The sequence below is a fragment of the Carettochelys insculpta genome, chromosome 9 (genome assembly GCF_033958435.1).
Source record: "Carettochelys insculpta isolate YL-2023 chromosome 9, ASM3395843v1, whole genome shotgun sequence".
In the NCBI taxonomy this organism is placed as follows: domain Eukaryota; kingdom Metazoa; phylum Chordata; order Testudines; family Carettochelyidae; genus Carettochelys; species Carettochelys insculpta.
Window position 1 is genome coordinate 29,007,736 of NC_134145.1, and position 21,408 is coordinate 29,029,143.

At 43.2% G+C, this 21,408-nt stretch overlaps 1 protein-coding gene across 1 annotated transcript; it reads right to left on the minus strand.

Annotated features, from left to right (window-relative positions):
- Nucleotides 1-439: 439 nt before the first annotated feature.
- LOC142017917 (uricase-like) lies at nucleotides 440-11,628 on the minus strand. The gene is made up of 7 exons (XM_075003266.1): nucleotides 11,314-11,628; nucleotides 10,984-11,100; nucleotides 10,431-10,509; nucleotides 4,824-5,010; nucleotides 4,004-4,127; nucleotides 3,489-3,572; nucleotides 440-520 (listed from the first exon to the last, which is right to left on the minus strand). Exons 1-7 carry the CDS (start codon nucleotides 11,626-11,628, stop codon nucleotides 440-442), a joined length of 987 nt encoding a protein of 328 aa, XP_074859367.1.
- Nucleotides 11,629-21,408: the final 9,780 nt, after the last annotated feature.

The window sequence follows — 21,408 nt, forward strand, 5'->3', positions numbered from 1 at the left end:
GTTATGTTAGAAGAAAGACTGAATTAATGTATAAACATTAATAAATAATAATTTATAGAGCTGTTATAGGATTTTAAATGAGTAAAGCAGATTATAGACATTAACTGATTAATTTAAATTTGTATCATATACCTGAAAATAGTTCTCTTCTAATGAACTAATTTTAATATTTCTTGCTTGGATTTTCAAAGGAGCCCAAGTGAATTATGTGCACATATCTACTGTGATTAAATGTGATATGGAAATCTGGTTTCCTTACGCTCCTTTCAAAATCTGTAATTTGTGGAGGCAAAAATCAAACAATAGACAAAAAAACGTCAATTAACGGAATGGACACATTCTGAAAAGAAAGACACATAGTGAAGTAATCCTATGTTTAGTGTGTCCCCTGTTGAAACAATCAACTAATTCATTGGCATGGCTTCTCATCTCTTGTGTATTAGGCTTGTGCTTCTAAGTACTTCTTCCTACGGAGCACGCATGTACAAGAACCATAGGGAATGTCCACTGGAACCAGAACCTGAACATAAATGACATGCACATAAACACCACTTCTCCAGCTGGAGTATCCATTAGCCTCTGCAGTATCATAGAACAAAAATCAATATTCACCGAACCTGAGAGCGCTCAGCACCTCATAATAGCCACCCCACAGGAGCCATTGCTGATGGCAGTGGGAGATTTGCTATGGACTTAAATGGGGGGAGCAGATTTATACTGGCTATTCAGAGGATGCAGGATAAAAGTAGAGAGGGAATGGGATCCAGACTTGGTAATAACAGAGAACAAGAGAAGACTAATCCCTTCAGCTATCAAAAGTGTCAGTCACAAAATCAAATAGCCTGATTATCTTCTCATTTATAGCAGATTTGCATCAGCATCACTTCACCAGGTTGGCTCCTTAGCTGCACTGGGTAGCACTAAGAGCCAGTGACATCATCTTGCATTCTGGCCCTGCTCCCAATGAAGTTCATGAGTTGCACCTAGTTTTAACTTGTTTTTAGCCACAACAGAACCTCAGAGGGGTATTCTGGATGCCGAGGAATTCTAGACTAGATTGATAGATACCAAACCAGAAGGCATCCTGGTGATAATCTGGTCTAACCTTCTGTATTACACCAGCTGTCACACTTCCCCAAAAGCATTCCTAGAGCAGATTTTTTTTGGAAAACATCTAGTCTTGATTTAACCGTTGCCCACAATGGAGAATCCACCACAACCCTTGGTAAATTGTTCCCTTGGTTAGTTACTCTCACTGGTAAAAATATACATCACATTTCTAGTTTGAATTCTTCTAGCTTCAACTTCCGGACATTGAATCATGTTTGGGGGCACCAACAGTTGCACCAGGACTGTGGGCAAGGTGGGGGGGCAGATCTGTACTCACAGAATAGGTGGGGCCTCAGGCAGAGGGGTAGGGCCAGGGAAGCCAGCCCTCAGTGCCTCCCAGAGCACACCAGGCTGGTGCGCGTGCGCGCGCGCGCACACACACACACACACACACACACACACACACCCCCAGCCCTTCAAGCTTCCTGGAGTACTCAGCATGGGACTCCAGTGGTGATTTAAAGGGCCTCGGACTCCAGCTGCTGCCGCAGTAGTAGTAGCAGCAGCAGTAACTGGGAGTCCCACACTCTTTACGATCAGTTGGCCTCAGGACAGTTGCCCCCTTTGCACTCCCCATCCATAAGCCTGACTGTGCTATAAGCTTCTTTGCTAGACTGAAGAGCTTATTTTTTCCCTATGTAAATACCTGTAGACTGTAACCAAGTAACCACCTAACTTTCTCATTGTTAAACTAAATAGATTTCTCTCTTTGAGTCTACAGGGTATGTCTATAATATAGCTTATAACAGCATAACTTATGTCACTCAGGAGTGTGAATAAACCACTGCCCAGATTGCCATAAGTTCTTGTAACATAAATGCTCCTATGCCAAGAATTATGTCAGTGGAAGAGCATCTCCCTCTTGACATAGCTTCTGCTGTTCGTGGAAAAGGTTTTATTATGCTGATGGAAGAGGTCTTTCCCTTTGGCATAGGGTATCTTTACCAGGCACCTGCAGCAGTGCAGCTGCATTGCAGCACTGTATGTGTAGATATGGCCTATCTCTGTAAGGTATATTTTCTAATCCTTTAATAATTCTCATGGCTCCTTTTGGAACCTTCTCCAGTTTGTCAATGTCCTGCCTTAATTGTGAGCTCCAGAACCGGACACTCTTACAGCAATGGTCACACCACTGAGAAACAGACATAATGTAAGAGCATAAGAACAGCTATACTGGGTTAGAGCAAATGTTCATCTACCCAATATCCTGCCTTTCAGTGATGGCCAATGCCAGAACCTTCAGAGGGAGTGAACAGAACAGGTAATCATCAGGTGCTCCATCCTCTGTTGTCCTCTTCCTGCTTCTTGCAAACAGAGGCTAGGAACACTATCCTTCCCCGGCCATTAATGGACCTATCTTCCATTACTTCATCTAGTTCCCTTTTCTTATCCCTGTTATAGTCTTGGCCTTCACACTGTTGCCTGGCAGGGAGTTCCACAAGCTGACTATGTGTCGTGTGAAGAAATATTTCCTTTTGTTTGTTTTAAACCTGCTGCCTATTAAATATAATCTCTCTGCTACTCAAGATTCCCCTGTTTATGCATTTCAGGATAAGCTCTTCTGGCCTCATTATTACATTGGAAGCTCATGTTCAGCTGATTATTCACCATGACCACCAAATCTATTTCAGAGTTACTGCTTCCCATGATAGACTCCTCGGCCTTGTAAGTGTGCCTGGCATTCTTTGTTCCTACGTGTGTACGTTTAGATTTAGTCATACTAAAATACACATTAATTGCTTGTGGCCCCTTGTTTACTAAGTGATTCAGATCACTCTGAATTAGTCTTCTGTCCTCTCCATTATCTGCATTCCCCCAATTTTTGAATCATCTGCAAACTGTCAGTGGTGATTTTAGGTTATTTTCCAAGTAATTGATAAAAACATTAAATAGCGTAGGGCCAAGAAACTATCCCTGTGGGACGCCACCAGAAACAAACTCAGTCAAGATTCCCTGTATATATTTGCATTTTGAAACCTTTCAATTAGTATGGTAGTGCTCTGGTCATGCCCTTTCCTTTGCCACATGGTCAGTACAGAGGGCCTATCTTACCAGAGGGAACACAGAGAAAGCCAGTTAAACCAGTTTTTAGGGGCCCTTTACAAGACCAGAGCAGTACAAATGAGCCTAGGTGGAGTCGAGAATTGGTGTACTGACCTCAGTGGTTTTACGTTCCATTTACAGCAGTGCAAGTGAGAAGAGACTGAACTTTATGGGACTGGAACAGAGAGACTCCCTTTCCCTCTCCCCCTCCTCACCTCATGTGATGATTGCTCCATTAATTCTATTGCACAGAACTTATCTGGCTACTGTGACTGTTGCGAAGGGTTAGGTGTTTAGATGATTCTGGAGGTTTAATATCTTAAACATCTCCTCACCTCCTTTTCATTGGCCAGTCCCAGTTTCTTCAGGTCTGTATCAAAATAGTGAAGGTTGTTCAAGATGATTTCAACCTCCTGTATCTGAAACCATAAAATAGGTGTCCACCATTTGTCAAACTACCTTCAAGCATAACAATCCAATAAATTTTCCATTAGTTATAAAGAAAAACAGCTGAACAAACACAAAAGGGAGGTGAGCAGAAAGGATAAAATAAACTCATTTGAGAAACATTTGAACACTATTCTGGAGTATTTGCTTTCTGAGTCTACCCATGTGATGTGCTCAACACCCTTCCCGCCCATTATCTTCACAGAAAGTGCTCCATGTCTCACAGGGTTGGTATTTGTGCATGTTCTCAGCTTTACAAAGTGGCTAGCTTATTTTTCAGGCCATTTCACTTAGTTTAGCTATACTGATGAGTGTATAATTAGTGGGCTCAGCCTGACCTTCTCGCTGGATCCCACAACAATATTTATTGTCTGAGCTAAATATCAGATGGTTGAAAAGATACCTGTGGAACTCTTGCCAGGATGAGCAGCTGAATATCATTGATAGTCTTCTGGTAAGAGGGTGAGTATTCCCCAGACTCAGGTGGTCCAGAAAATGCCTCAAGGATACTCCGGTGAACAATATCCCTTAAAAATATTGCAGGAAAGTAAAGATCTAATATTAGTGAGGAAATGCATTATTGCTGTTTTGCTTCTTTTTTTTGTCTCTAGTATTTTTCTTGGTTATGATTGCAGTTTCCTGCATGTTCCTAACACAAGCCGCACTGGGTTTATATTAAGCCCATTCCCCTCCACTTCACCCAACTTCTCCTTATCAAAACAAAAAGCGGTCAAGTAGCACTTTAAAGACTAGCAAAATAGTTTATTAGGTGAGCTTTCGTGGGACAAACCCACTTCTGAATAATAAACTATTTTGCTAGTCTTTAAAGTGCTACTTGACTGCTTTTTGTTTTGATAGTGTATAGACTAGCATGGCTTCCTCTCTGTTACCATTCAACTTCTCCTTAGTCTTTCAGCACATTGTAGCAATGCCACTTTATACCAACTGACAATCTATCTCTCCACTTTATTTTCAGAAGTACTGAACATTCACTAATTCAGCTGAAGTCAGAGGGAACTGTGGGTGCTCAGGAGGTGTGAAAATCAGGCCCAGATCATTTAAATAAGTCAGTTTTAATTCTACCAAAAAGCACACGGGTGTTGCTTTGAGGGCACAGTCTGTGCAGTACTTACTGCACGTGGGAGGTTCTTGCTTTCGTTGTTTCTTAAAGAGAGTCTAGGATAATAAATTTTCCAGCAGATATAATTCAATTCAATACATACCACACACAGTCAAAGTCAATATCTTGACATGCGCCATAGCACCACTTGCAAAATAGTTCTGCACTTAAAACTCTATCGTTGGTCTCAGGAAGTGTGGTATATTTATCCCTGTGGAAGCCTTCAAATCCAGACTTTGTTGTTTTCTTAAGTTTCAGATCTTTAATTCCAGAGAAAATAATTGGACCACCTGTGATCCAAAAATATCAGAAGGAAAAGATGAGCTACTATTCATACGGGCAGATGGAAGCTCTGTGGCAGTCAGCTCCATAGCCACACAGCATTCACCCCAAGCTGCAATCATATTTTATGATACTTAGGTATTGTTACGAACTATTTTCTGCGCACACTTAGATTGCTAAAAGCCAACTTCAAAACATCAGAAGCACTTTCCCCATCCAAGCATCATTTAAGACAATAGGAGGATCATAGCTTTCTCTATACCAACCAGAAGATATCTTGACTTTTTAGTTGAGAAGCTCTTTCGAATGTGAGGAAACATAAGCAATGAAACAAAACAAAGGATGAAAGGAGATATGATTGCTCTCTCAGAGGGATAAACACCAGGGAGAGAGATGAATTAGGGTATATGTACACAGCAGCCTTATTCCAGAATAGCTATTCTGAAATAGCTTATTTCAAAATAAGCTACACACAAAAATTCATATTGAAATAGCGCTTAGCTATTTTGAAATATTGAGTCTACATATATAGAGCCTGTTCTGAAAGAGAGCCATTGGTGGCAGTGTGACTTATTTTTAAATGGGCTCTATTCCTTGTCTTAACGTACCTATTTCAAAATAGGCACTATTCCTCATCGACTGAGGTTTCCCAATTTCAAAATAAGCCAACTGCTATTTTGAAATTATTTTGAAATAGTGGTTGCATTGTGTAGATGCTAGGATCTTATTTATTATTTCAAAATAACTTTGCTGTGTAGATCTACCCTTACTTAAGTGAAGGGCCAGTGTTGGTGCAATGGATATGTAACCCCGGGGGCACTGAGCCTACATGCTAGGGAGAGTGAAGCCTCTGCTCTACAGCCTTGGCTGAGAGACGGTAGGCTTTTAGCTCATGCGGTACAGCACAGGGCTTTAGCTGTTAAGCTTGCAGGTTCAATCTCTTCTGCCAACAGCCTGGGTCTGCTGGTGTTACAGATATAACTTGGACAAGAAAAAATTTAGGCTTGAGATTTTACGGTTTCTAACCTTCAGACATGTCCAAGGACAGGAAAGAAAAAAACCTAACTTGTTTTATGAGTGCACATGGTAAGTGTATGGTGGGGCAGTTATGATGACACTGTGATCGCATATAGCCCATTTGCAACTGCTATTAGCAAATATCTCCAATGGCCAGATTGGAGACAAGAGAGGGACAGCTCTGAGCTACTACAGAGAATTCTTTCCCAAGCCTCTACATGCGCAAGATGTGACTGGTCACTGTGTTTGGCATTGGGAAGGAATTTTTCCCAGGTCAGATTAGCAAAGCTATTGGGGGAGGGTTGTCCATCTTCCTTAGCAGTATGGGGCACAGGTTAGTATTTTTGATCTACAGTAAATGATGGATACTCTGTAACCTGAAGTCTTCAAGTGTTCAGGACTTCAGCAACTCAGAGATTATGGGCCTGTTGCGGGAGTTGGTGGGTGAGGTACTGTGGGTTATGGGCCTGCTACAGGCAGGAGTGAGTGACATACTGTGCAGGAGATCAGACAATATGATCGTGATAATCTAGATCAGTGTTTCTCAACCAGGGGTACGTATACCCTGGGGGGCATGCTGAGGTCTTTGAGGGTGTACATCATCTCATCTAGATATTTTCTTACTTTTACGACAGGCTACATAAAAACACTTGTAAAGTCAGTGCAATCTAAAAGTTAATTTAGACAATAACTTGTTTCCACTGCTTCATATGCCTTACGCTGAAATGTAAGTACAATATTTCTACTTAGGGCGACCATCCGTCCTGCACTGGGCAAGACAGTCCCATATTTGGGAAGCCAAAAAGGTGTCCCGACTTACTTTTCAAAAGGGATGACTTGTCCCGTATTTAGGCCCTGGGGGTTGGGAGTGGGGGCAGGCGCACACGCGGCTACCACTTTCCTGGGGCTCCAGGCCAGGAGTGCGCATGGCTGCTTCTTTCCCGGGGCTCTGGTCAGGGAGCTCCTGTGGCCGCTACTTCCTTGGGGCTCTGACCCAGGAGCACTAGCGGCTGCCGCTTCCCCAGGGCTCTAGGTGGGGAGCACCCATGGCTGCCACTTTCCAGGGATCTGGGCAGGAAGCACCTGAGGCTGCTGCTTCCCTGGGGATGTGGAGGAGTGATGGCTCCCCGGGGCTTGGTGCAGACAGGAGAAGCCACCCTACCCCTCCACATTGCCCTTTCCCATATTTGGGACAAGGAGTTGTGGTCGCACTATTTCTATTCCAGTTTGTTTATTTGATAACAAAATGATAGAAAGTAAGCAAGTTTTCAGTAGTAGTCTTCTGTGATATTATTGCACATTTTTGTAAGTGAGTAGTTCTTAAGTGAGGTGTTACTTGGTGGTATGCAGAACAAATTTGGCTCCTGAAAAGGTTACAGTAATCTGGAGAGGTTACATGGCACTTGTTTCAAGACCTCGGATTACCTTAAAACCATGTTTTTCAATCAGTGGTGCACGTAACACAGGGGTACATGAGAGAAGCCTAGGGGTACTTATAATTTTTTTAAAAAAGGGTACTTTACAAAAATGTTGAGAAACACTGATCCAGAGGTCCTTACAGTCTATGAATCTGTCACTCCTCTGGGATGTTTCCAATAGCTAACCCTTTTATTTATGTTAATAACTGCACATTTAAATTTTGTTTCACTATAGGGTTAAGATATTTCAGCGCAAGAGAAGCTAGTTGTTGGATCTCAGGTAACAATTAAACCTTTTTCAGGTCTGAATGGGTGATCTGTCACACGGTTTCCATTAAGATACGTCAGAGTTGTCACTAGTGACAGCTGAGAGAGATTTCATGTTTTTAAGACCTAGAGAAGCACATGCCCTGCATACATAGCAATAAGACATATATAAAGCATGTGACACCAACCTTGCAACTACACCAAGATGTCTCCAAAAATTGAGATGCTATGGGTCCAAAAGGGAGTCTGTTCTTCTAAACCAGATAAGGATACATTTCTTTCTGCTGGTAGGGACTGGATAGGTCAGGGCAATGTCAATGGGGGGTCTTTGAAAGGTATTTACACTCTGAAAAATGATTGTGTAAAAATGTCATTGTGAGTAGGGATGCTTGAAAGTTCTTCATCAAAATTGGTTTTGACAGATAGTTGAGTTTACAGCAAAATGAAGTTTTTCATGGAAAGTGGGCTCCATATGAAACACAGAGATTTTGTTGCACCATTTTTGCAGAAAAGCAAAAACAATTTTTGAGAGTCAAGGTTGGTTTGTTTGTTTGTGTTGTTATTGTTTTAGGGGTTGGTTATTTGTTCTACTCCTATTTGACATTTTGTATAAAAGCAATTTATTACCAGTTCTATTTAGGAGGTCTGTTTTTATTCTTTCTTAGTGAGTTTTCACATTATCTATCATCTTGAGCTCATTACAATAATGTCTGAGCTCTTGTGCAATGTTTATCAATACCCTTTTTATGCTACAAGTTGGATTTCCCTGGTCTAGCACCCTTGGGACCTCACCAGTCCAAAATGAGGAGATTTGTTGGACTAGGAGAGATCCCTGCCACTAGCTCCTCAGTTTCCCAGCCTGACAGTGGCCTTCTTACTGCCAGGCCCAGCCTTGCTGCTGTCTGCGGCCCCTTGACGCTGGTCCTGGCCTTGGCTGGGATGCCAGACACTGGCTGCAGCCACAGCCAGGCTACTGGACACCATCCCCAGCCCCACTGCCACCAGCCCTGGTCCCAGCCAAGCTGCCAGATGCCAGCCTGGCTGCTGCCAGCTCCAGCCCCACTACCACTGGCTCCAAGAAAGGGTACTCTGGTCCAGGAACAACCATGGTCCGGATGTTGCTTGAGCAGGGAATCCCAGTTTTCAAAGGTGCAACCTGTATATACAATATTTGTATTTTCTTTCCAGCAGTTAAATGTTGCATGAACTACATTAACCATTCTTTTGTTTGGCTCACAAAAGCTCTGTGCTTCTTAACAGTCAATATGTTGGTCATGAAATATGCTTATGATGAGATGAGTCTCATAGAGCTCTTTTTACTAGCAGAGTGAAATGACAGAATGTAAGCCTTGCTTGAGGAATAAATTTCAGTCTCATTAATAAGTGAGTAGCAGGCAAATTAAAGGCAGAGAAAATGATCTTTCAATAAAAGAAGGAAATGGTCAAAACCCCCCTCTGGGCGGAAATCCAGAAACAACTATTAAAGATCTGCAGGATACAGACTGTGAATTGAAGGTATATCGTTTTGGTGAGTTCTGGTACATGTTTTTGTGCAAATTCTCCCGTGACACTCACTCCAGCATGCCCCTTTGTTCCTCTGCAGGTCTAGTGCACTCAGCACACCCCTCTGATTCTTTCAGTCAATTATCCAGACTTATACTGATTCAAAACAAGTACCCTCTTTTTGGGTCTGATAAATCTTCGTACAACATTTTCATTTTCTTCATATGTCTGCCCACATCATCTTACTTTGGGTTCAGATAAGAGTCCCGGTCAGCCTTGTTCCTGTTCAGGAGACATCCCCTCCACACCCAAACAGTTCCCTTCCTGGAACTGGAGCTATGCTTCAGATGATCGCTCCTGGTAAACAGGAGTCCCCAGCTGTCCTCCCTGGAGCTGGGTTGCAAGTTGGCCCACGGGAGGGCCTTAGCTGCTCCCCCAGCTGGCCCTTTTTCCCCCTCAGTTAGTCCTCAGCCCAGAGGGTTCTGTAGGGCACTTTCCTGCTGTCAGCAGCCTCACAGTGAAGGAGGAGGCAGCACATAAGCTGGATGGCTTCTCCCAGCTCATCACCAGTCAGTTGCTTTAGAGGGGAGGCTTGTACCTCCCACTAATGAAGTGTCCTGGCCTCAGCCCTTTTAAACAGTGACAGGATTTTCTTCCAAGCACCACTTCCTCTTGGGACTGCTTCCACTCTCTCAGTATTTCCTAGATTTGGTGGGGAGTGGGTAGATATGGCCTGCAGGCCTTTCTGGGCCATCATCCATTTTATTCTGCATTAAAATCCTGTATTAAAATGAGGAAGTTCTCCAGAAAGCCATGTGTGTATACAAAGATAGATACAGATACATATACATGTACACACATATATATTCTATGACAATCCCCTTTCTACTTTTCTAGCAAAAATTAAGAGAGAGAGAGAGAGATTTTTGCTAGAAAATTAGAAAGGGAATTGTCATAGATTTGTCATAGCAAGATGTGGAAACCAAGTCAGTATTGTTCACACTGCTAAAAATTTGTTAAATATCTCCAGGATCATAAAACATCTATTTCACTGGGAAAACAAAGCCACGATTTATGGGAAATTTGTAACTGACTCTACCTTTGCTACAGACTGAAACCCTAGGAACACAATCAGAATAAGCCTTTCAGAGCTTTTTGCTGTTCACATTTTAAACTGATCTTGCCAAAATAGGGACATACTACATAACATACACTTTACTTACCATCCTGACTCTGTTCAACTTCACAAAAGCGAATTCCTTCAGGAGCAAAGATAAAGGAATGGACGTGGGGAACTCCATTCTACAGATTTAAAACACACTTGTAAGTAAAACTGCAGCACACTGTAGTATAACTTTTTAAAAATGAACCGAGAGAAATAATTATCAAGAATACACTTGAACCTCTTTAATCCGGCAACCCCAGGAAACAGGGTATGCCAGGTTAAAGATTTTGCTGAGACAGGTAGGGCACTGCAGGGGCTATATGTGAGAGGAGTGGAAGTGGGGTGCTAACTTGGTGCCCTGCTCTGGGGGCACGTCTGGCTCCATGCCACACACCATTCCCAGGTACCTCCCCTCACCTCTGTGCGAACGGCGGGGAAAAGCTGCAGGGGAAACACATCGCTGTGGAGCTGGTCCCCAAGTTGGGGGGAGAGTGAGCAACGGTGCCCAGAGCTGCTTCTTCCTCAGTACCACGGGTAATCCTGCATCAGGGACACCCGGTGTACAGAAGTTCAAGTGTATCTGTCTGCATTATACTAGCATTTTTATATACCTGGTGTAGACGCCGCCATGGTGCCTCTTGAATATAGACCTTGACGAGCACCACATGACAAAATGATGAAATAAAGTAATCGCAGACATCCAGGGCAAATTGTTCTATAGTTTCAATCTAAAAAAACAAATAATATCTTAGAGGGCACCAGTTATCTAATGTGTACTGTTTTGGAAGGGGACACAGCCAGGCACCGAAAGGGGGGGGAGGATAGTTTGATGTATGGTGGCAACAGAAAAGTAAGTACAATGACTGCTTCCAGATAAATTCCAGGACAACATCACAATTTCCAAGCAGTACAATACTAAGTAGAAGAGTTTGAAAGAATACCCCTTTGAGTTTTGCCAGAGCAAGGACCGTATTCTTCATGGTGTCAGTAGGGATAATAGCAGAATTGTCTCCCTGCGTGTACTCATTGACGGAATCCAGTCTAATGTGTATACAGGCCTCCACTTCTTTAATAGAGTGTTTCTCGCCATCTCTTCTAATGCGAAGAAGCTTAATCATGTTCTTTCCATACTCAGAGTTTAAGATTTCCAGATCTTCAGTCTGCAATAAGAACACATGCATATTGTATTCAACGAGCATCCCCGTTACAATGGAAGCAGAGTGTGGCTTAGGTGGAGCAAACACCTGTTCCTTCATCAATCGATGTGATATAGGTTGGATTTCTCATGTCCAGCATCCTCAGGATCTGACTGGTCCCAAACGAGGGGATTTGCTGGACCAGGGGAGGGTCCCCTGCCTCTGCCCCAGTTCTGGGCCCCCTACCTCCAGCCTTGATGCTGCCTGCTGCAACCCCTCATGCCAACCCCACTGCTGGTGGCCCTGGCTCCAGGCCCACTTCCATTGGTTGCAGGCTCTGGCTCCTGCTTTAACTCCACTGCTAGCACCAAGGGCAGCAGGAATGGCCCTTACAGAGGATTCTGGCCCAGCCACATCCCCCACTGCCACTGCAGAGGGCTCCAGCCCAGCTGCATCCCCCCACCTCCCTCCACTGACAGCTCCAGCCCAGCTGCAGTCCCCACTGTGGCTGCAAAGGGCTCTGGCCCCAGCTGTGGCCCCCACTGAAGGCTCCAGACCAGCCGCAACCCCTGCTGCTGACACTGCAGAGGGCTCCAGTCCAGCTGCAGCCCCTGCTGAAGGCTCTACCCCTCCAGCCTCCAATCCAGGGACCATGGATGTTGCTGGACCAGAGAATCCTGATTTTTAGAGGTACAACCTGTATTATTATTTTTGTGGTTACCTGTGACAATTACAATAAGTAAAGTAACGGTGAAGGTAAGAAATCTTGCTTGGAAGAAAAAAAAATTTTTAAAGGTGCTATTATTCATGGTACTTAACATTTATATTGCAGTAATGCCTAGAGATGTCAACTGTTGTGTGCTTTGTTGCATTGGGCACTGTACCAACGCCAAAGGTAACAGGCCTATAGTCTGAAATAAATGTTGTTTGACAAAGGGAGATTTTACATACCAGTACTGATGCTATACCTCATGCATCACTAAGTTGCTCTTCAGATATGTTGTCTGTGACTCCACTGAAATCAGTGGCATTACACCAACACAAAAGGGAAATTGCAACACTACTGAATGAAGCCCATTACTACTACTACTACTACTGCGATAGGGCTCGGAAACCCCAATCACAGAACAGTATCAGGGGGTAGCCATGTTAGTCTGGATCTGTAGCAGCAACGAAAGGTCCTGTGGCACCTTATAGACTAACAGGAAAGTTTAGAGCATGAGCTTTCGTGAGTTAACTCACTTCTTCAGATGCTGGTCCTGGAAATCTGCAAGGCCAGGTATAAATAGGCCAGAGCAAGGCTGGGGATAACGAGGTTAGCTGATGACAATACAACTCAGCCTGCCTGACTGAGCTAACCTCGTTATCCCCAGCCTTGCTCTGGCCTATTTATACCTGGCCTTGCAGATTTCCAGGACCAGCATCTGAAGAAGTGAGTTAACTCACGAAAGCTCATGCTCTAAACTTTTCTGTAGTCTATAAGGTGCCACAGGACCCTTCGTTGCTGCAATCATAGAACAGGCTCTCAATGGGCCCAAATAGTCTTGTGCCCGCCTCCATGCATGCTCCAGCTGGAGACATGCTTGGAAAGGGAGCAACCCAGCTCGGAACAGGGAGACTGTAAAGGAAGACGGACCTATCTGGGAGGCTCCTGACAAACATTCCAGAGAAGTCCCCCAAAGGAGCAGCACTGGATGTTGAGTCCACAGTCTGTCCCTCACGTTGGAGAACAAAGCCACACCATTGGCTCAGATCTGCACTAACATTTTCTGGTTTGGCCCTGGAAATTCACAAATTCGACCAGCCAAAAAGAAGTCAAAATCCTTTTAAACCTCTCCCCATATTTGTAAAAAAACAAAATATAAGCAGAAGCAGTAGGGTATTGCATTACGTCAAAGCTATTAAATCCCTGGAACCCCTCTCTTCCTGCTGCAAGGTTGTCTGTCACAATATTAACCTAGTTAATTTTTTCCAACTTAGTATTTTTCCCCAGTTACTTTTAAAAATATATTTATAACTTTCTGTAGCTGCTGAGGTTTCTAGTAACAACCCAACTAAGTACTGAAAAGCGCAGACTACAATTATTACTAGTTATTATTTCAACATATCCCCAGTGATCTGAGTACTTCACAAAAAAGGTGTAAATGACAGGTTTCCCACACCAAAAACCCGATAGCGTAAGAGGGGGATTTGTCACGATAGTTAGGCTATAACACACAGCAGGAAAGGAGGCGGTCGGCAGAGACTCGTGCTAGTAATAGAAGAGAATATGGTTACTCAGATTACTCACACGAACATCTACTGGTCAAAAATGTGGAGCAGGGTGGGAGGGATTGTGTGACACTGCAGAAGTGGATCACATTCTTTTCCCAGTTTAGATGTGTGAAGGTAATTGATTGTTCCTAAGTGGAGTACTTTGCGTCTGTCCCTATGGAATTTCATCGTATTTACCTCAGAATATTTCTCCAGTTTGTCCAGATAAGTTTAAATTATAACGCTATCCTCCAAATCACTTACAACCTCTCTCACCTTGATAGCATCTACAAACGCTATAAGCATATTCTACGCCATTATCTAAATTGTTTAAGACAGTGAACAGAACTGGTCCCCAAACAGACCCCCTGAAGAACCCCGCTTGTTATGACCTTCCACCATGACTGTGAACCATTGATAACTACCATACAGGAATTGTTATCCAAACAGTTATGCGCCCACACAACTGATGAAGCAGAAAAAATTGTCTGCAGGTTTGGCTACAAGAACCTCCGTGAATTTGGGTGGCTTCTGTTTCTAAGTCAAACCTTTCACACATTTAAACTATTGTTAAGAATTAGATTGTAAACACATTGGGGCAGGGACTGTATTTTTTATATTGGTACAGCACCTAGCACCATGGGAGCCTTGCCCAGGACTTGGGCTGCTAGGCATGACAGTAATATAAACAATAAATTATAATGATAAAGTGTGAACAAAAAAGATATTTAAAATTAAAATTACTACACTATCATTATGGTTCCTATTCAGACATCCTTATTCCTGCTGAGCAGTATTGTAATCTGTGAGGACTCTCATACTGCTTGATGGCCTGATATTACACTGCCTCACACCTGGCATAGACACTTACTCTTCTGCAAAGGGATTGTAAAATCATACCAGATTCAAGTGGTAGCAATTTATGCACATTTTGCACCCCTATACATGACTATACAAGAAGCAAAGGAAGTGGATAATCAAGCCCAGTCTAAGTATTTTGGTGTCAAAACTAAGCTTTATGCAGGGATAAAAGTAACTTCAATTTCATACTGGTGTGATCCTTAGTGCTTTAATGCAATGGCATAGCCAGGAAGGGACTGGTAGATAGGCAATGATGTTTAGGAATAGGAGCAATGGGGACACCTCTCACCTCCACTCCAAGTGGTCTTGGGTGATAGATCGTGATAGATGCTCTGGCAAGGAGTCCCATAAAAATGGGGGGATCACACCCTGCTGCACCACCCCACCCTGTGCTGGGGACTTTCCCTGCTCCACTAACTGGGCACTCCTGCCAGGGAGGAGAGTTGGAGGTTTGGCCTGTGCTACCTTCACAGAACTCTAGCCAGGAAGAGGAGCTGGTGCATGGCAGAGGGCGGTGGGAGGGGGGGTGCAAGGAGGCTTATCCCATTCACCTGCCCACCTGAAAATGGGGTTGGGACACAGGGGCTGACCCACTCCTTCTGCCTGCCCAGTGCCCTAGCCAGAGCAGGGTCAGGGCAGAGGTGCTCATCCCTTTCCACCCACCAGGTGCTCCTGAGAGTGAGTGGGAGTGGGTCTTGCAAGGAGGCTGTAACCGAAGCTCCACTAGGGCTGAAACCAAACCTGAGCCCTGCCACCTCTGAGTTTTGGCCTTGGGCAGTGAGACTCAGTCTTCAGCTTTGTTCACAGGCCCCAGTCAGTCTAATTCAGGCCTTGATGACCCCCATTAAAATGAGGTCATGGCCCATTTGGAGTCACGACCCACAGTTTGAGAATCACTGACGCAGGAATAAAATCAGAAAGGCCATGGCACAAAATGCATTATACCAGGGAAGGGACAAAAAAGCACCAAGAAGATGTTCTTTAAATACATGAAGAGAAAGAGAAAGATGAAGTACAGTGTTGGTCCTCTACTTAGCCAGGAAGGTGAGCTGTTAACTGATGACACCATGAACGTTGAGGTGTCAAATGCCTATTCTGTTTCATTCCATTGAAAAAGTTAAGGGCAACCAGCTACTCAACACACTTAGTATTAAAAACAAGGAGGAAGGAGCGCAGGTCAAAATAGGGAAAGAAAAGTTAGGAATATTTAGATAAATTAGATGTATTCAAATCATCATTGCCTGATGATAGGCATTCCAAGATGCATAAAGAATTAGCTGAAGTAATCTTGGAACCATTAGTGACTATCTTGGAGGACTAGTGAGGTCCTAGAGAACTGGAGAAGGGTAAATATACTACCTACCTTTAAAAAAGGTAACAAAAAGAACTTGGGAATTATAGACCAGTCAGCCTGGTTTTGATGCCTTAAAACATACTGGAACAAATTATTAAACCATCTAGAGAATAATAAAGTCTAGAGAATAATAGAGTGATGAGGAACAGCCAGCATGGATTTGTCAAAAACAAATCATGCCAAACCAACTGAATTTCCTTCTTTGATAGGGTTACTAGCATTTTGGATAGGAAGAAAGTTTTAGACATGCCATAATTTGATTTTGATAAGGTTTTTGATATAATCCCATATGCTATTCTCATCAGCAAACTAGACAGATGCAGTCTAGATGGTATCTCTAAAAAAATGGGCATACAACTAGTTGAAACACCATACTAAAAAGAGTAGTCCTCAGTGGTTCACTGTCAGACTGGAAAGGTACAATCAGTGGGAACTTGTAGGGGAGGTGTTGCAAGCACTTAGGAGGACCGGATTAGCACTCAAAATGTCCTTGACAAATTGGAGAAGTGGTCTGAATTCACTAAATTCAATAAAGAAAAGGGCAAAGTCCTTTAGTTAGGAAGGAAAAAAAAATCAAACGTATGACTACAACATGTAGAAAAATTGTCTAGATGCTAGTACTGGTGAAAAGAATCTGGGTGTAGTAGTGGTTTAGGCATTGAATTCGAGTCAACAATCTGATGCAATTCCAACATCTAATCTTTCATTACCAAAACTTAAAGATGGATATGAATGAAACACAGTTCTCAAGCCCTGTATCCACCCATTACATAAAAACAGTATGGTGATTCCCATTCAGGTGCTGTTCTACCCTGAAAAATTATACTTTGAGGTTCTTTGTTTGCTGTCTCTTCAATCATTTCTGCAATAAAAGCATGACTGTTTTAAAATGTTTTTCCAGCTTCCATCACAGTAAACTCAACTGGGGCTCTGTGAGTTAAGCTCTGTTCTTTCACTCTCTCACCTTTTCACCAGTAATGATGATTCAGAATCATGGCCTGGAGATGGGGTTAGACAACCAGTTCTCCCTGCTTTCCTGGAAACCCTGAAGCCTACTTCTCCCAGTATCCAGGTGTGTCTCCAGGATATAACCCCAATGGTTGTTCTGGCACTGGGGTACTGTCCCACTCAGACACATGGGAATATTAAAATAAACTAAAGCTGATTGCTAAGAGAGCAGAAGATGTAAAAATCAGACACAATTAGGCAGTTGTTTAGTTGGGGTAAACCGCTATGACAACCGAGGACGTACCCCAACATGACTGACACAAACTCATAAAAACAGGCAATGTAAAATACTCTCACAGCACATGTCTCCTACTCATCCTCCTCCATTACCAACTAGTGATTCCACTGTGGTTACAGTGAGAAAGGGTTATTTTTGAAGAGACAAACAAATTTGATTCTTTTGCCCTTCTGTTCTCCTTATGCGTACGCATCTCTGACTCTCAAAGTTTAAGCAAGGATAGGGAGACCAACTTTGTGACTGCCCCTTCTTTAAATATTAGCAACACGTCACTGGAGTCATTACTATGCTCCTTAATTATCCCAAGAAACTCTTACACCCATATATTAATTTGTATGAATTATTGTGTGGATAAGTTTATACATTTATTTTCTGGTGTTAAGGAAGAAACTACTCCCCTGGGTTACCCAGCCCCTTAAGTGCATGAAAAGGCATAAGATATCTATGTCAATGGTGAAACATACAAGAGCTGATAGTACAGAATTGTCAGCCGTCTGCCGTGATCTCAGATGCCAGACCATAAGAAATCACAGAGAATGCCTCAGTTTCTTAAAGAGATTCTATGCCACACAAGAAATCAGTATGAACGTAAGATTAATTGTGTTGACAGCATGATGCAAGGCTGTTTTTTGTTTCCGGGGGGTGGGGGGTTGTTTGTTTGTTTGTTTTTCCAAACAGCCTTCCAGCAACAACAGGGATAAAAAAACCAAACTACAGATACAGATAGAAAATAACAAGGAGAGAAGGAAAAAATAAACTAAAATCACATGGAAAAGTGTTACAAAATCTTGAGTAGAGAGCAGGGACTATTCAATGTACCCTAGATTGGAAGGTCATGACCTGGATACCACAGTGAGTAGGTACTTTATAAATACCTAGATTATATTCCAGATTCAATTGGATATAAACTGAGATATTGAACAAAGTAAACTGTATCTTCAAGGTCAGGCTGGATTAAGAGACTGGTCCTTTCAGATTCTGAACAATTGGTCCTCAGAATCTTTTGGAACATACCCCTTATCGCCTCAGAGAGCACCCAAAAACATTTTAGAAAGAATCTCAGAGATCTATAGATGAGCTACATTTTATATCCTTTCCATTTTAAATAGGATACATTGTTCAGTGTGTGGGAATATAATCCATTTGCTTAATAATATAGTGCCTTCTGTACTTTAAATATGAATTATGTTTTGTATACATTAATTATGAAAGTAAAATAGCAAAATATTAAAAATGAGCATAAATTAGAATGTGATGTCAATGATTTCTGGGGTGGGTTTGTTTGTTTAAGTACAGGATGAACCTCTCTAATCTGGCACCCTGGGGACCTGACTGGTGTTGAACAAGAGAATTTGCTGAACCATGGGAGTTCAATAGAGTCTAATAGCAGTACCAACACTTCACTCCTTACCTGAGTGCTAGAATACATTTAAGGGTAAATTAGAGCTAAATAACACTGAAAGCCAGGACTTGTGGCTGTAAACAAACTTTATGGAACCAGGGGAAACTTGGCCACGCCCATGACAAGTGGTTGTCCAGCTGACTAAAATCATGCCGGATTACGAATGTTGTTGGATGGGACAGTGTCAGACTGGAGAGGTTCAACCTGCGTTCATTGGTTTTAAAATTTTGTTGATCTTTAGATTTGCATGAGATGTTTTGGAGACAATTCTGAGGCTCATATGAGATAAGTAGAGGTAAGAAATATGCTTTCATCCAATGTTCAAACAGTGCAGCCTTATAAGAGCAGAATATGGTCTTCACTGAGACTAGGACCATTCAAATTTGTGTATGACTGGGCCAACAATAATTCCGATTGCTACCTGCTGCAAATTGAAAAAGTGAATGGAGATGTGTGACAGAAGGGGGTGAAATTGTGTGGGAGGTGTTTTGTCGTACTGAAACTTCATTGGAGTGTGATGCAATTCATTCAAAGAATCATTTCTGTCTTAAAACCTGGCTTGGCATCCATCCTAGTCTGCTATCGTGATAACTTGCTTTCTGAACTTTGGTGGCATCAGAAAAGTTGACTCGTGGAACTGAAGTGATGTTTTCTGTCTTCTGGCTTTGTTTTTTAAAACATTTGATGTCCAAAAAATCTCAAATTCCTTTGATTTTGTTCCACATCCTTTGTTTCAGGTAGTCGTCCTGCAGTATGTCCCAGATTTTGGGTGTTGGCAAGTAAGAGGTGTGGAATGTCTGAGCTACCTGTGATGTGCTCTAAAACTCAAAGGGCAGCAGTTTAGGTACATACCACTTACAGAACATTCTGCAGAATAAGATGAAACCAGCACAGGTCTATAAAATGTAATGGGATTCTATAAAACCACACCAAATTTAATGGGGAGTGTAATTTAATGGGGAGTGTAATCCTTTTCATTGGTGCTGCTCCCCAACCTCGGAAAGTCAGGATAGCTGACTTAGCTGTGTGAATCAAGAAGGATTTTCTTCTCATGTTAAAGATAGAAGCTAGGAAGAATCAGGATCGGGAAACCCACTAACTCCCCAGTTCAGGGAAAGGATGGCAACGTGGCAGGTCGATAAATGTGTCAACTGAAAGATTGCAAGATTCACTAACAGCTGTGTGATTAAGCCAGACATTTTGGATTCGAATTTCAAACACGCCAGATTGTTACGGTATGGAGATCCAGAGTTCACTTCACACACCTTTCTGGTGTTCCATTTCTCTTTATTGGAAGTCACTGTTTGTCTCTTCCACAGAGTTTTGCAAATAGATGTGCATAAGCACTGGTCTGTTTTTTATTAGGATCTGTCCTCCAGCACCCTGGTGTTCATGCATTCGAAATGCCTAGATTGGATTACAGTCCACTCAAAGTTTCTCTGCCCAGGAATCCATCCCTCTCATGCAGGACTAGTAACTCAAGTGCTTAGCGCAGGTGACACCTGCATCTTTCACCTCGCACGTGCATACTTTCCAATCCGTATCATCACCATCACCCTGAAAGCAAATATAATCTGCAAGAAGAGAGAAATGAAGCTGGTCATTTCTTTTTAGCACTTGCATGGTGAGGTGGAGGGCAGAGACAGAGCAGGCCACAAAGCACAGAAGCTGTTCTGCTGCTGCCCGTGCAGGGATCTCTCTGTGCAGGAGAGAGCAGTTACTCCAGTAAACCCTGATTTAACAGACTTTGGAAATAACAGACACTGTCTGCCAGCGCCCCCTCCCCCCCACAAAAATGCCAGTGACTCATGAGAGCCACTGCCAGGGCTGGGGCTGCTGGAGTGGCTGGGGCCGCCTCTTCCGAGCAGAGTGGGTGCCTGGACCAGACAACTGCTGGGTGTCCTGCCAGCCAGAGCCCTGGGCAGAGGCACGCCCACTCCAGGGAAACTTAGTTTGCACAGAAGAGCCCAGCCTTGAGTGAGTGATGAGCAGCTCGTGGCAGGTGAGCCCAGAGGCTCTGCTCTGTAATAAGTGCAAAGAGCTGGCTGCTGAGCTGTCTCGCCTGAGCCCACTGCATTCCTCCCAGGTCTTGGATGGAGCATTCCCTCGTGCACCTTGAAAGGTGCTTTCAGTCCTGCAGATTCGGTTTTAATGGACTTTTGGCATTAACAGACACCCCTTCCTCCATTAGTCCATTAAATTGAGGGTTTACTGTACAATTGTTCGAAGTTGCCCAAATGCCCTGCTTCCCGTTCTCTCTGCAACCACCTGTGCTAGAAGGCCAGGGACAGAAAATGCGAGTGAAGAGGAGAGTGGAATGAAGAGGAGAATGCAGGAGATGGAAACTGGAGAAGGAGAGAATAAGCAGGGGAAACAAATGCTGGAAGGATGGAAAGAGAAACAAGAAGAAGAGTGTGAGGTGGGAGCAGACAGGGAAATGAAAGGTCAACAGCAGTGAAGGTGAGGAATGAGGATCAGAGAGGCAGAGGATAGAAGGACAATGAGGGAACAGAAAACCCAAGACTTGGGGAAGAGGGAAAGCAAGATGGGGTTGAGGGGTGGAGAAAGAGGACTGAAGGAAGAAATGAGGGCAACAGAACCTTTAGAAAAAGGGAGAGGGAGTGCTCTAGGAGCTGTGTGGAGTAGACTCAGGGGGTGAGGGACAGGGGACCTGGAGAAAAGGAAAATGAAGTAGATGTACAGAGAATCTAAGAGATGGAGGGCACTGGGAAAGGTTAGAGTTCATGGAGCAGGATAGCAAAATGCCAAGAGAAGCAATTAGCA

What these genes read in the sequence shown, in the direction of transcription:
- LOC142017917 (XM_075003266.1), bottom strand. Translation starts at nt 11,628, where the DNA reads ATGAAGGAACAGGTGTTTGCTCCACCTAAGCCACACTCTGCTTCCATT. An exon ending in TCCTGGCAAGAGTTCCACAG is followed by an intron (nt 3,573 to 4,003) that starts GTATCTTTTCAA and finishes TTATGGTTTCAG; the next exon opens with ATACAGGAGGTTGAAATCAT. An exon ending in GACTGGCCAATGAAAAGGAG is followed by an intron (nt 521 to 3,488) that starts GTGAGGAGATGT and finishes ATTTATGTTCAG; the next exon opens with GTTCTGGTTCCAGTGGACAT.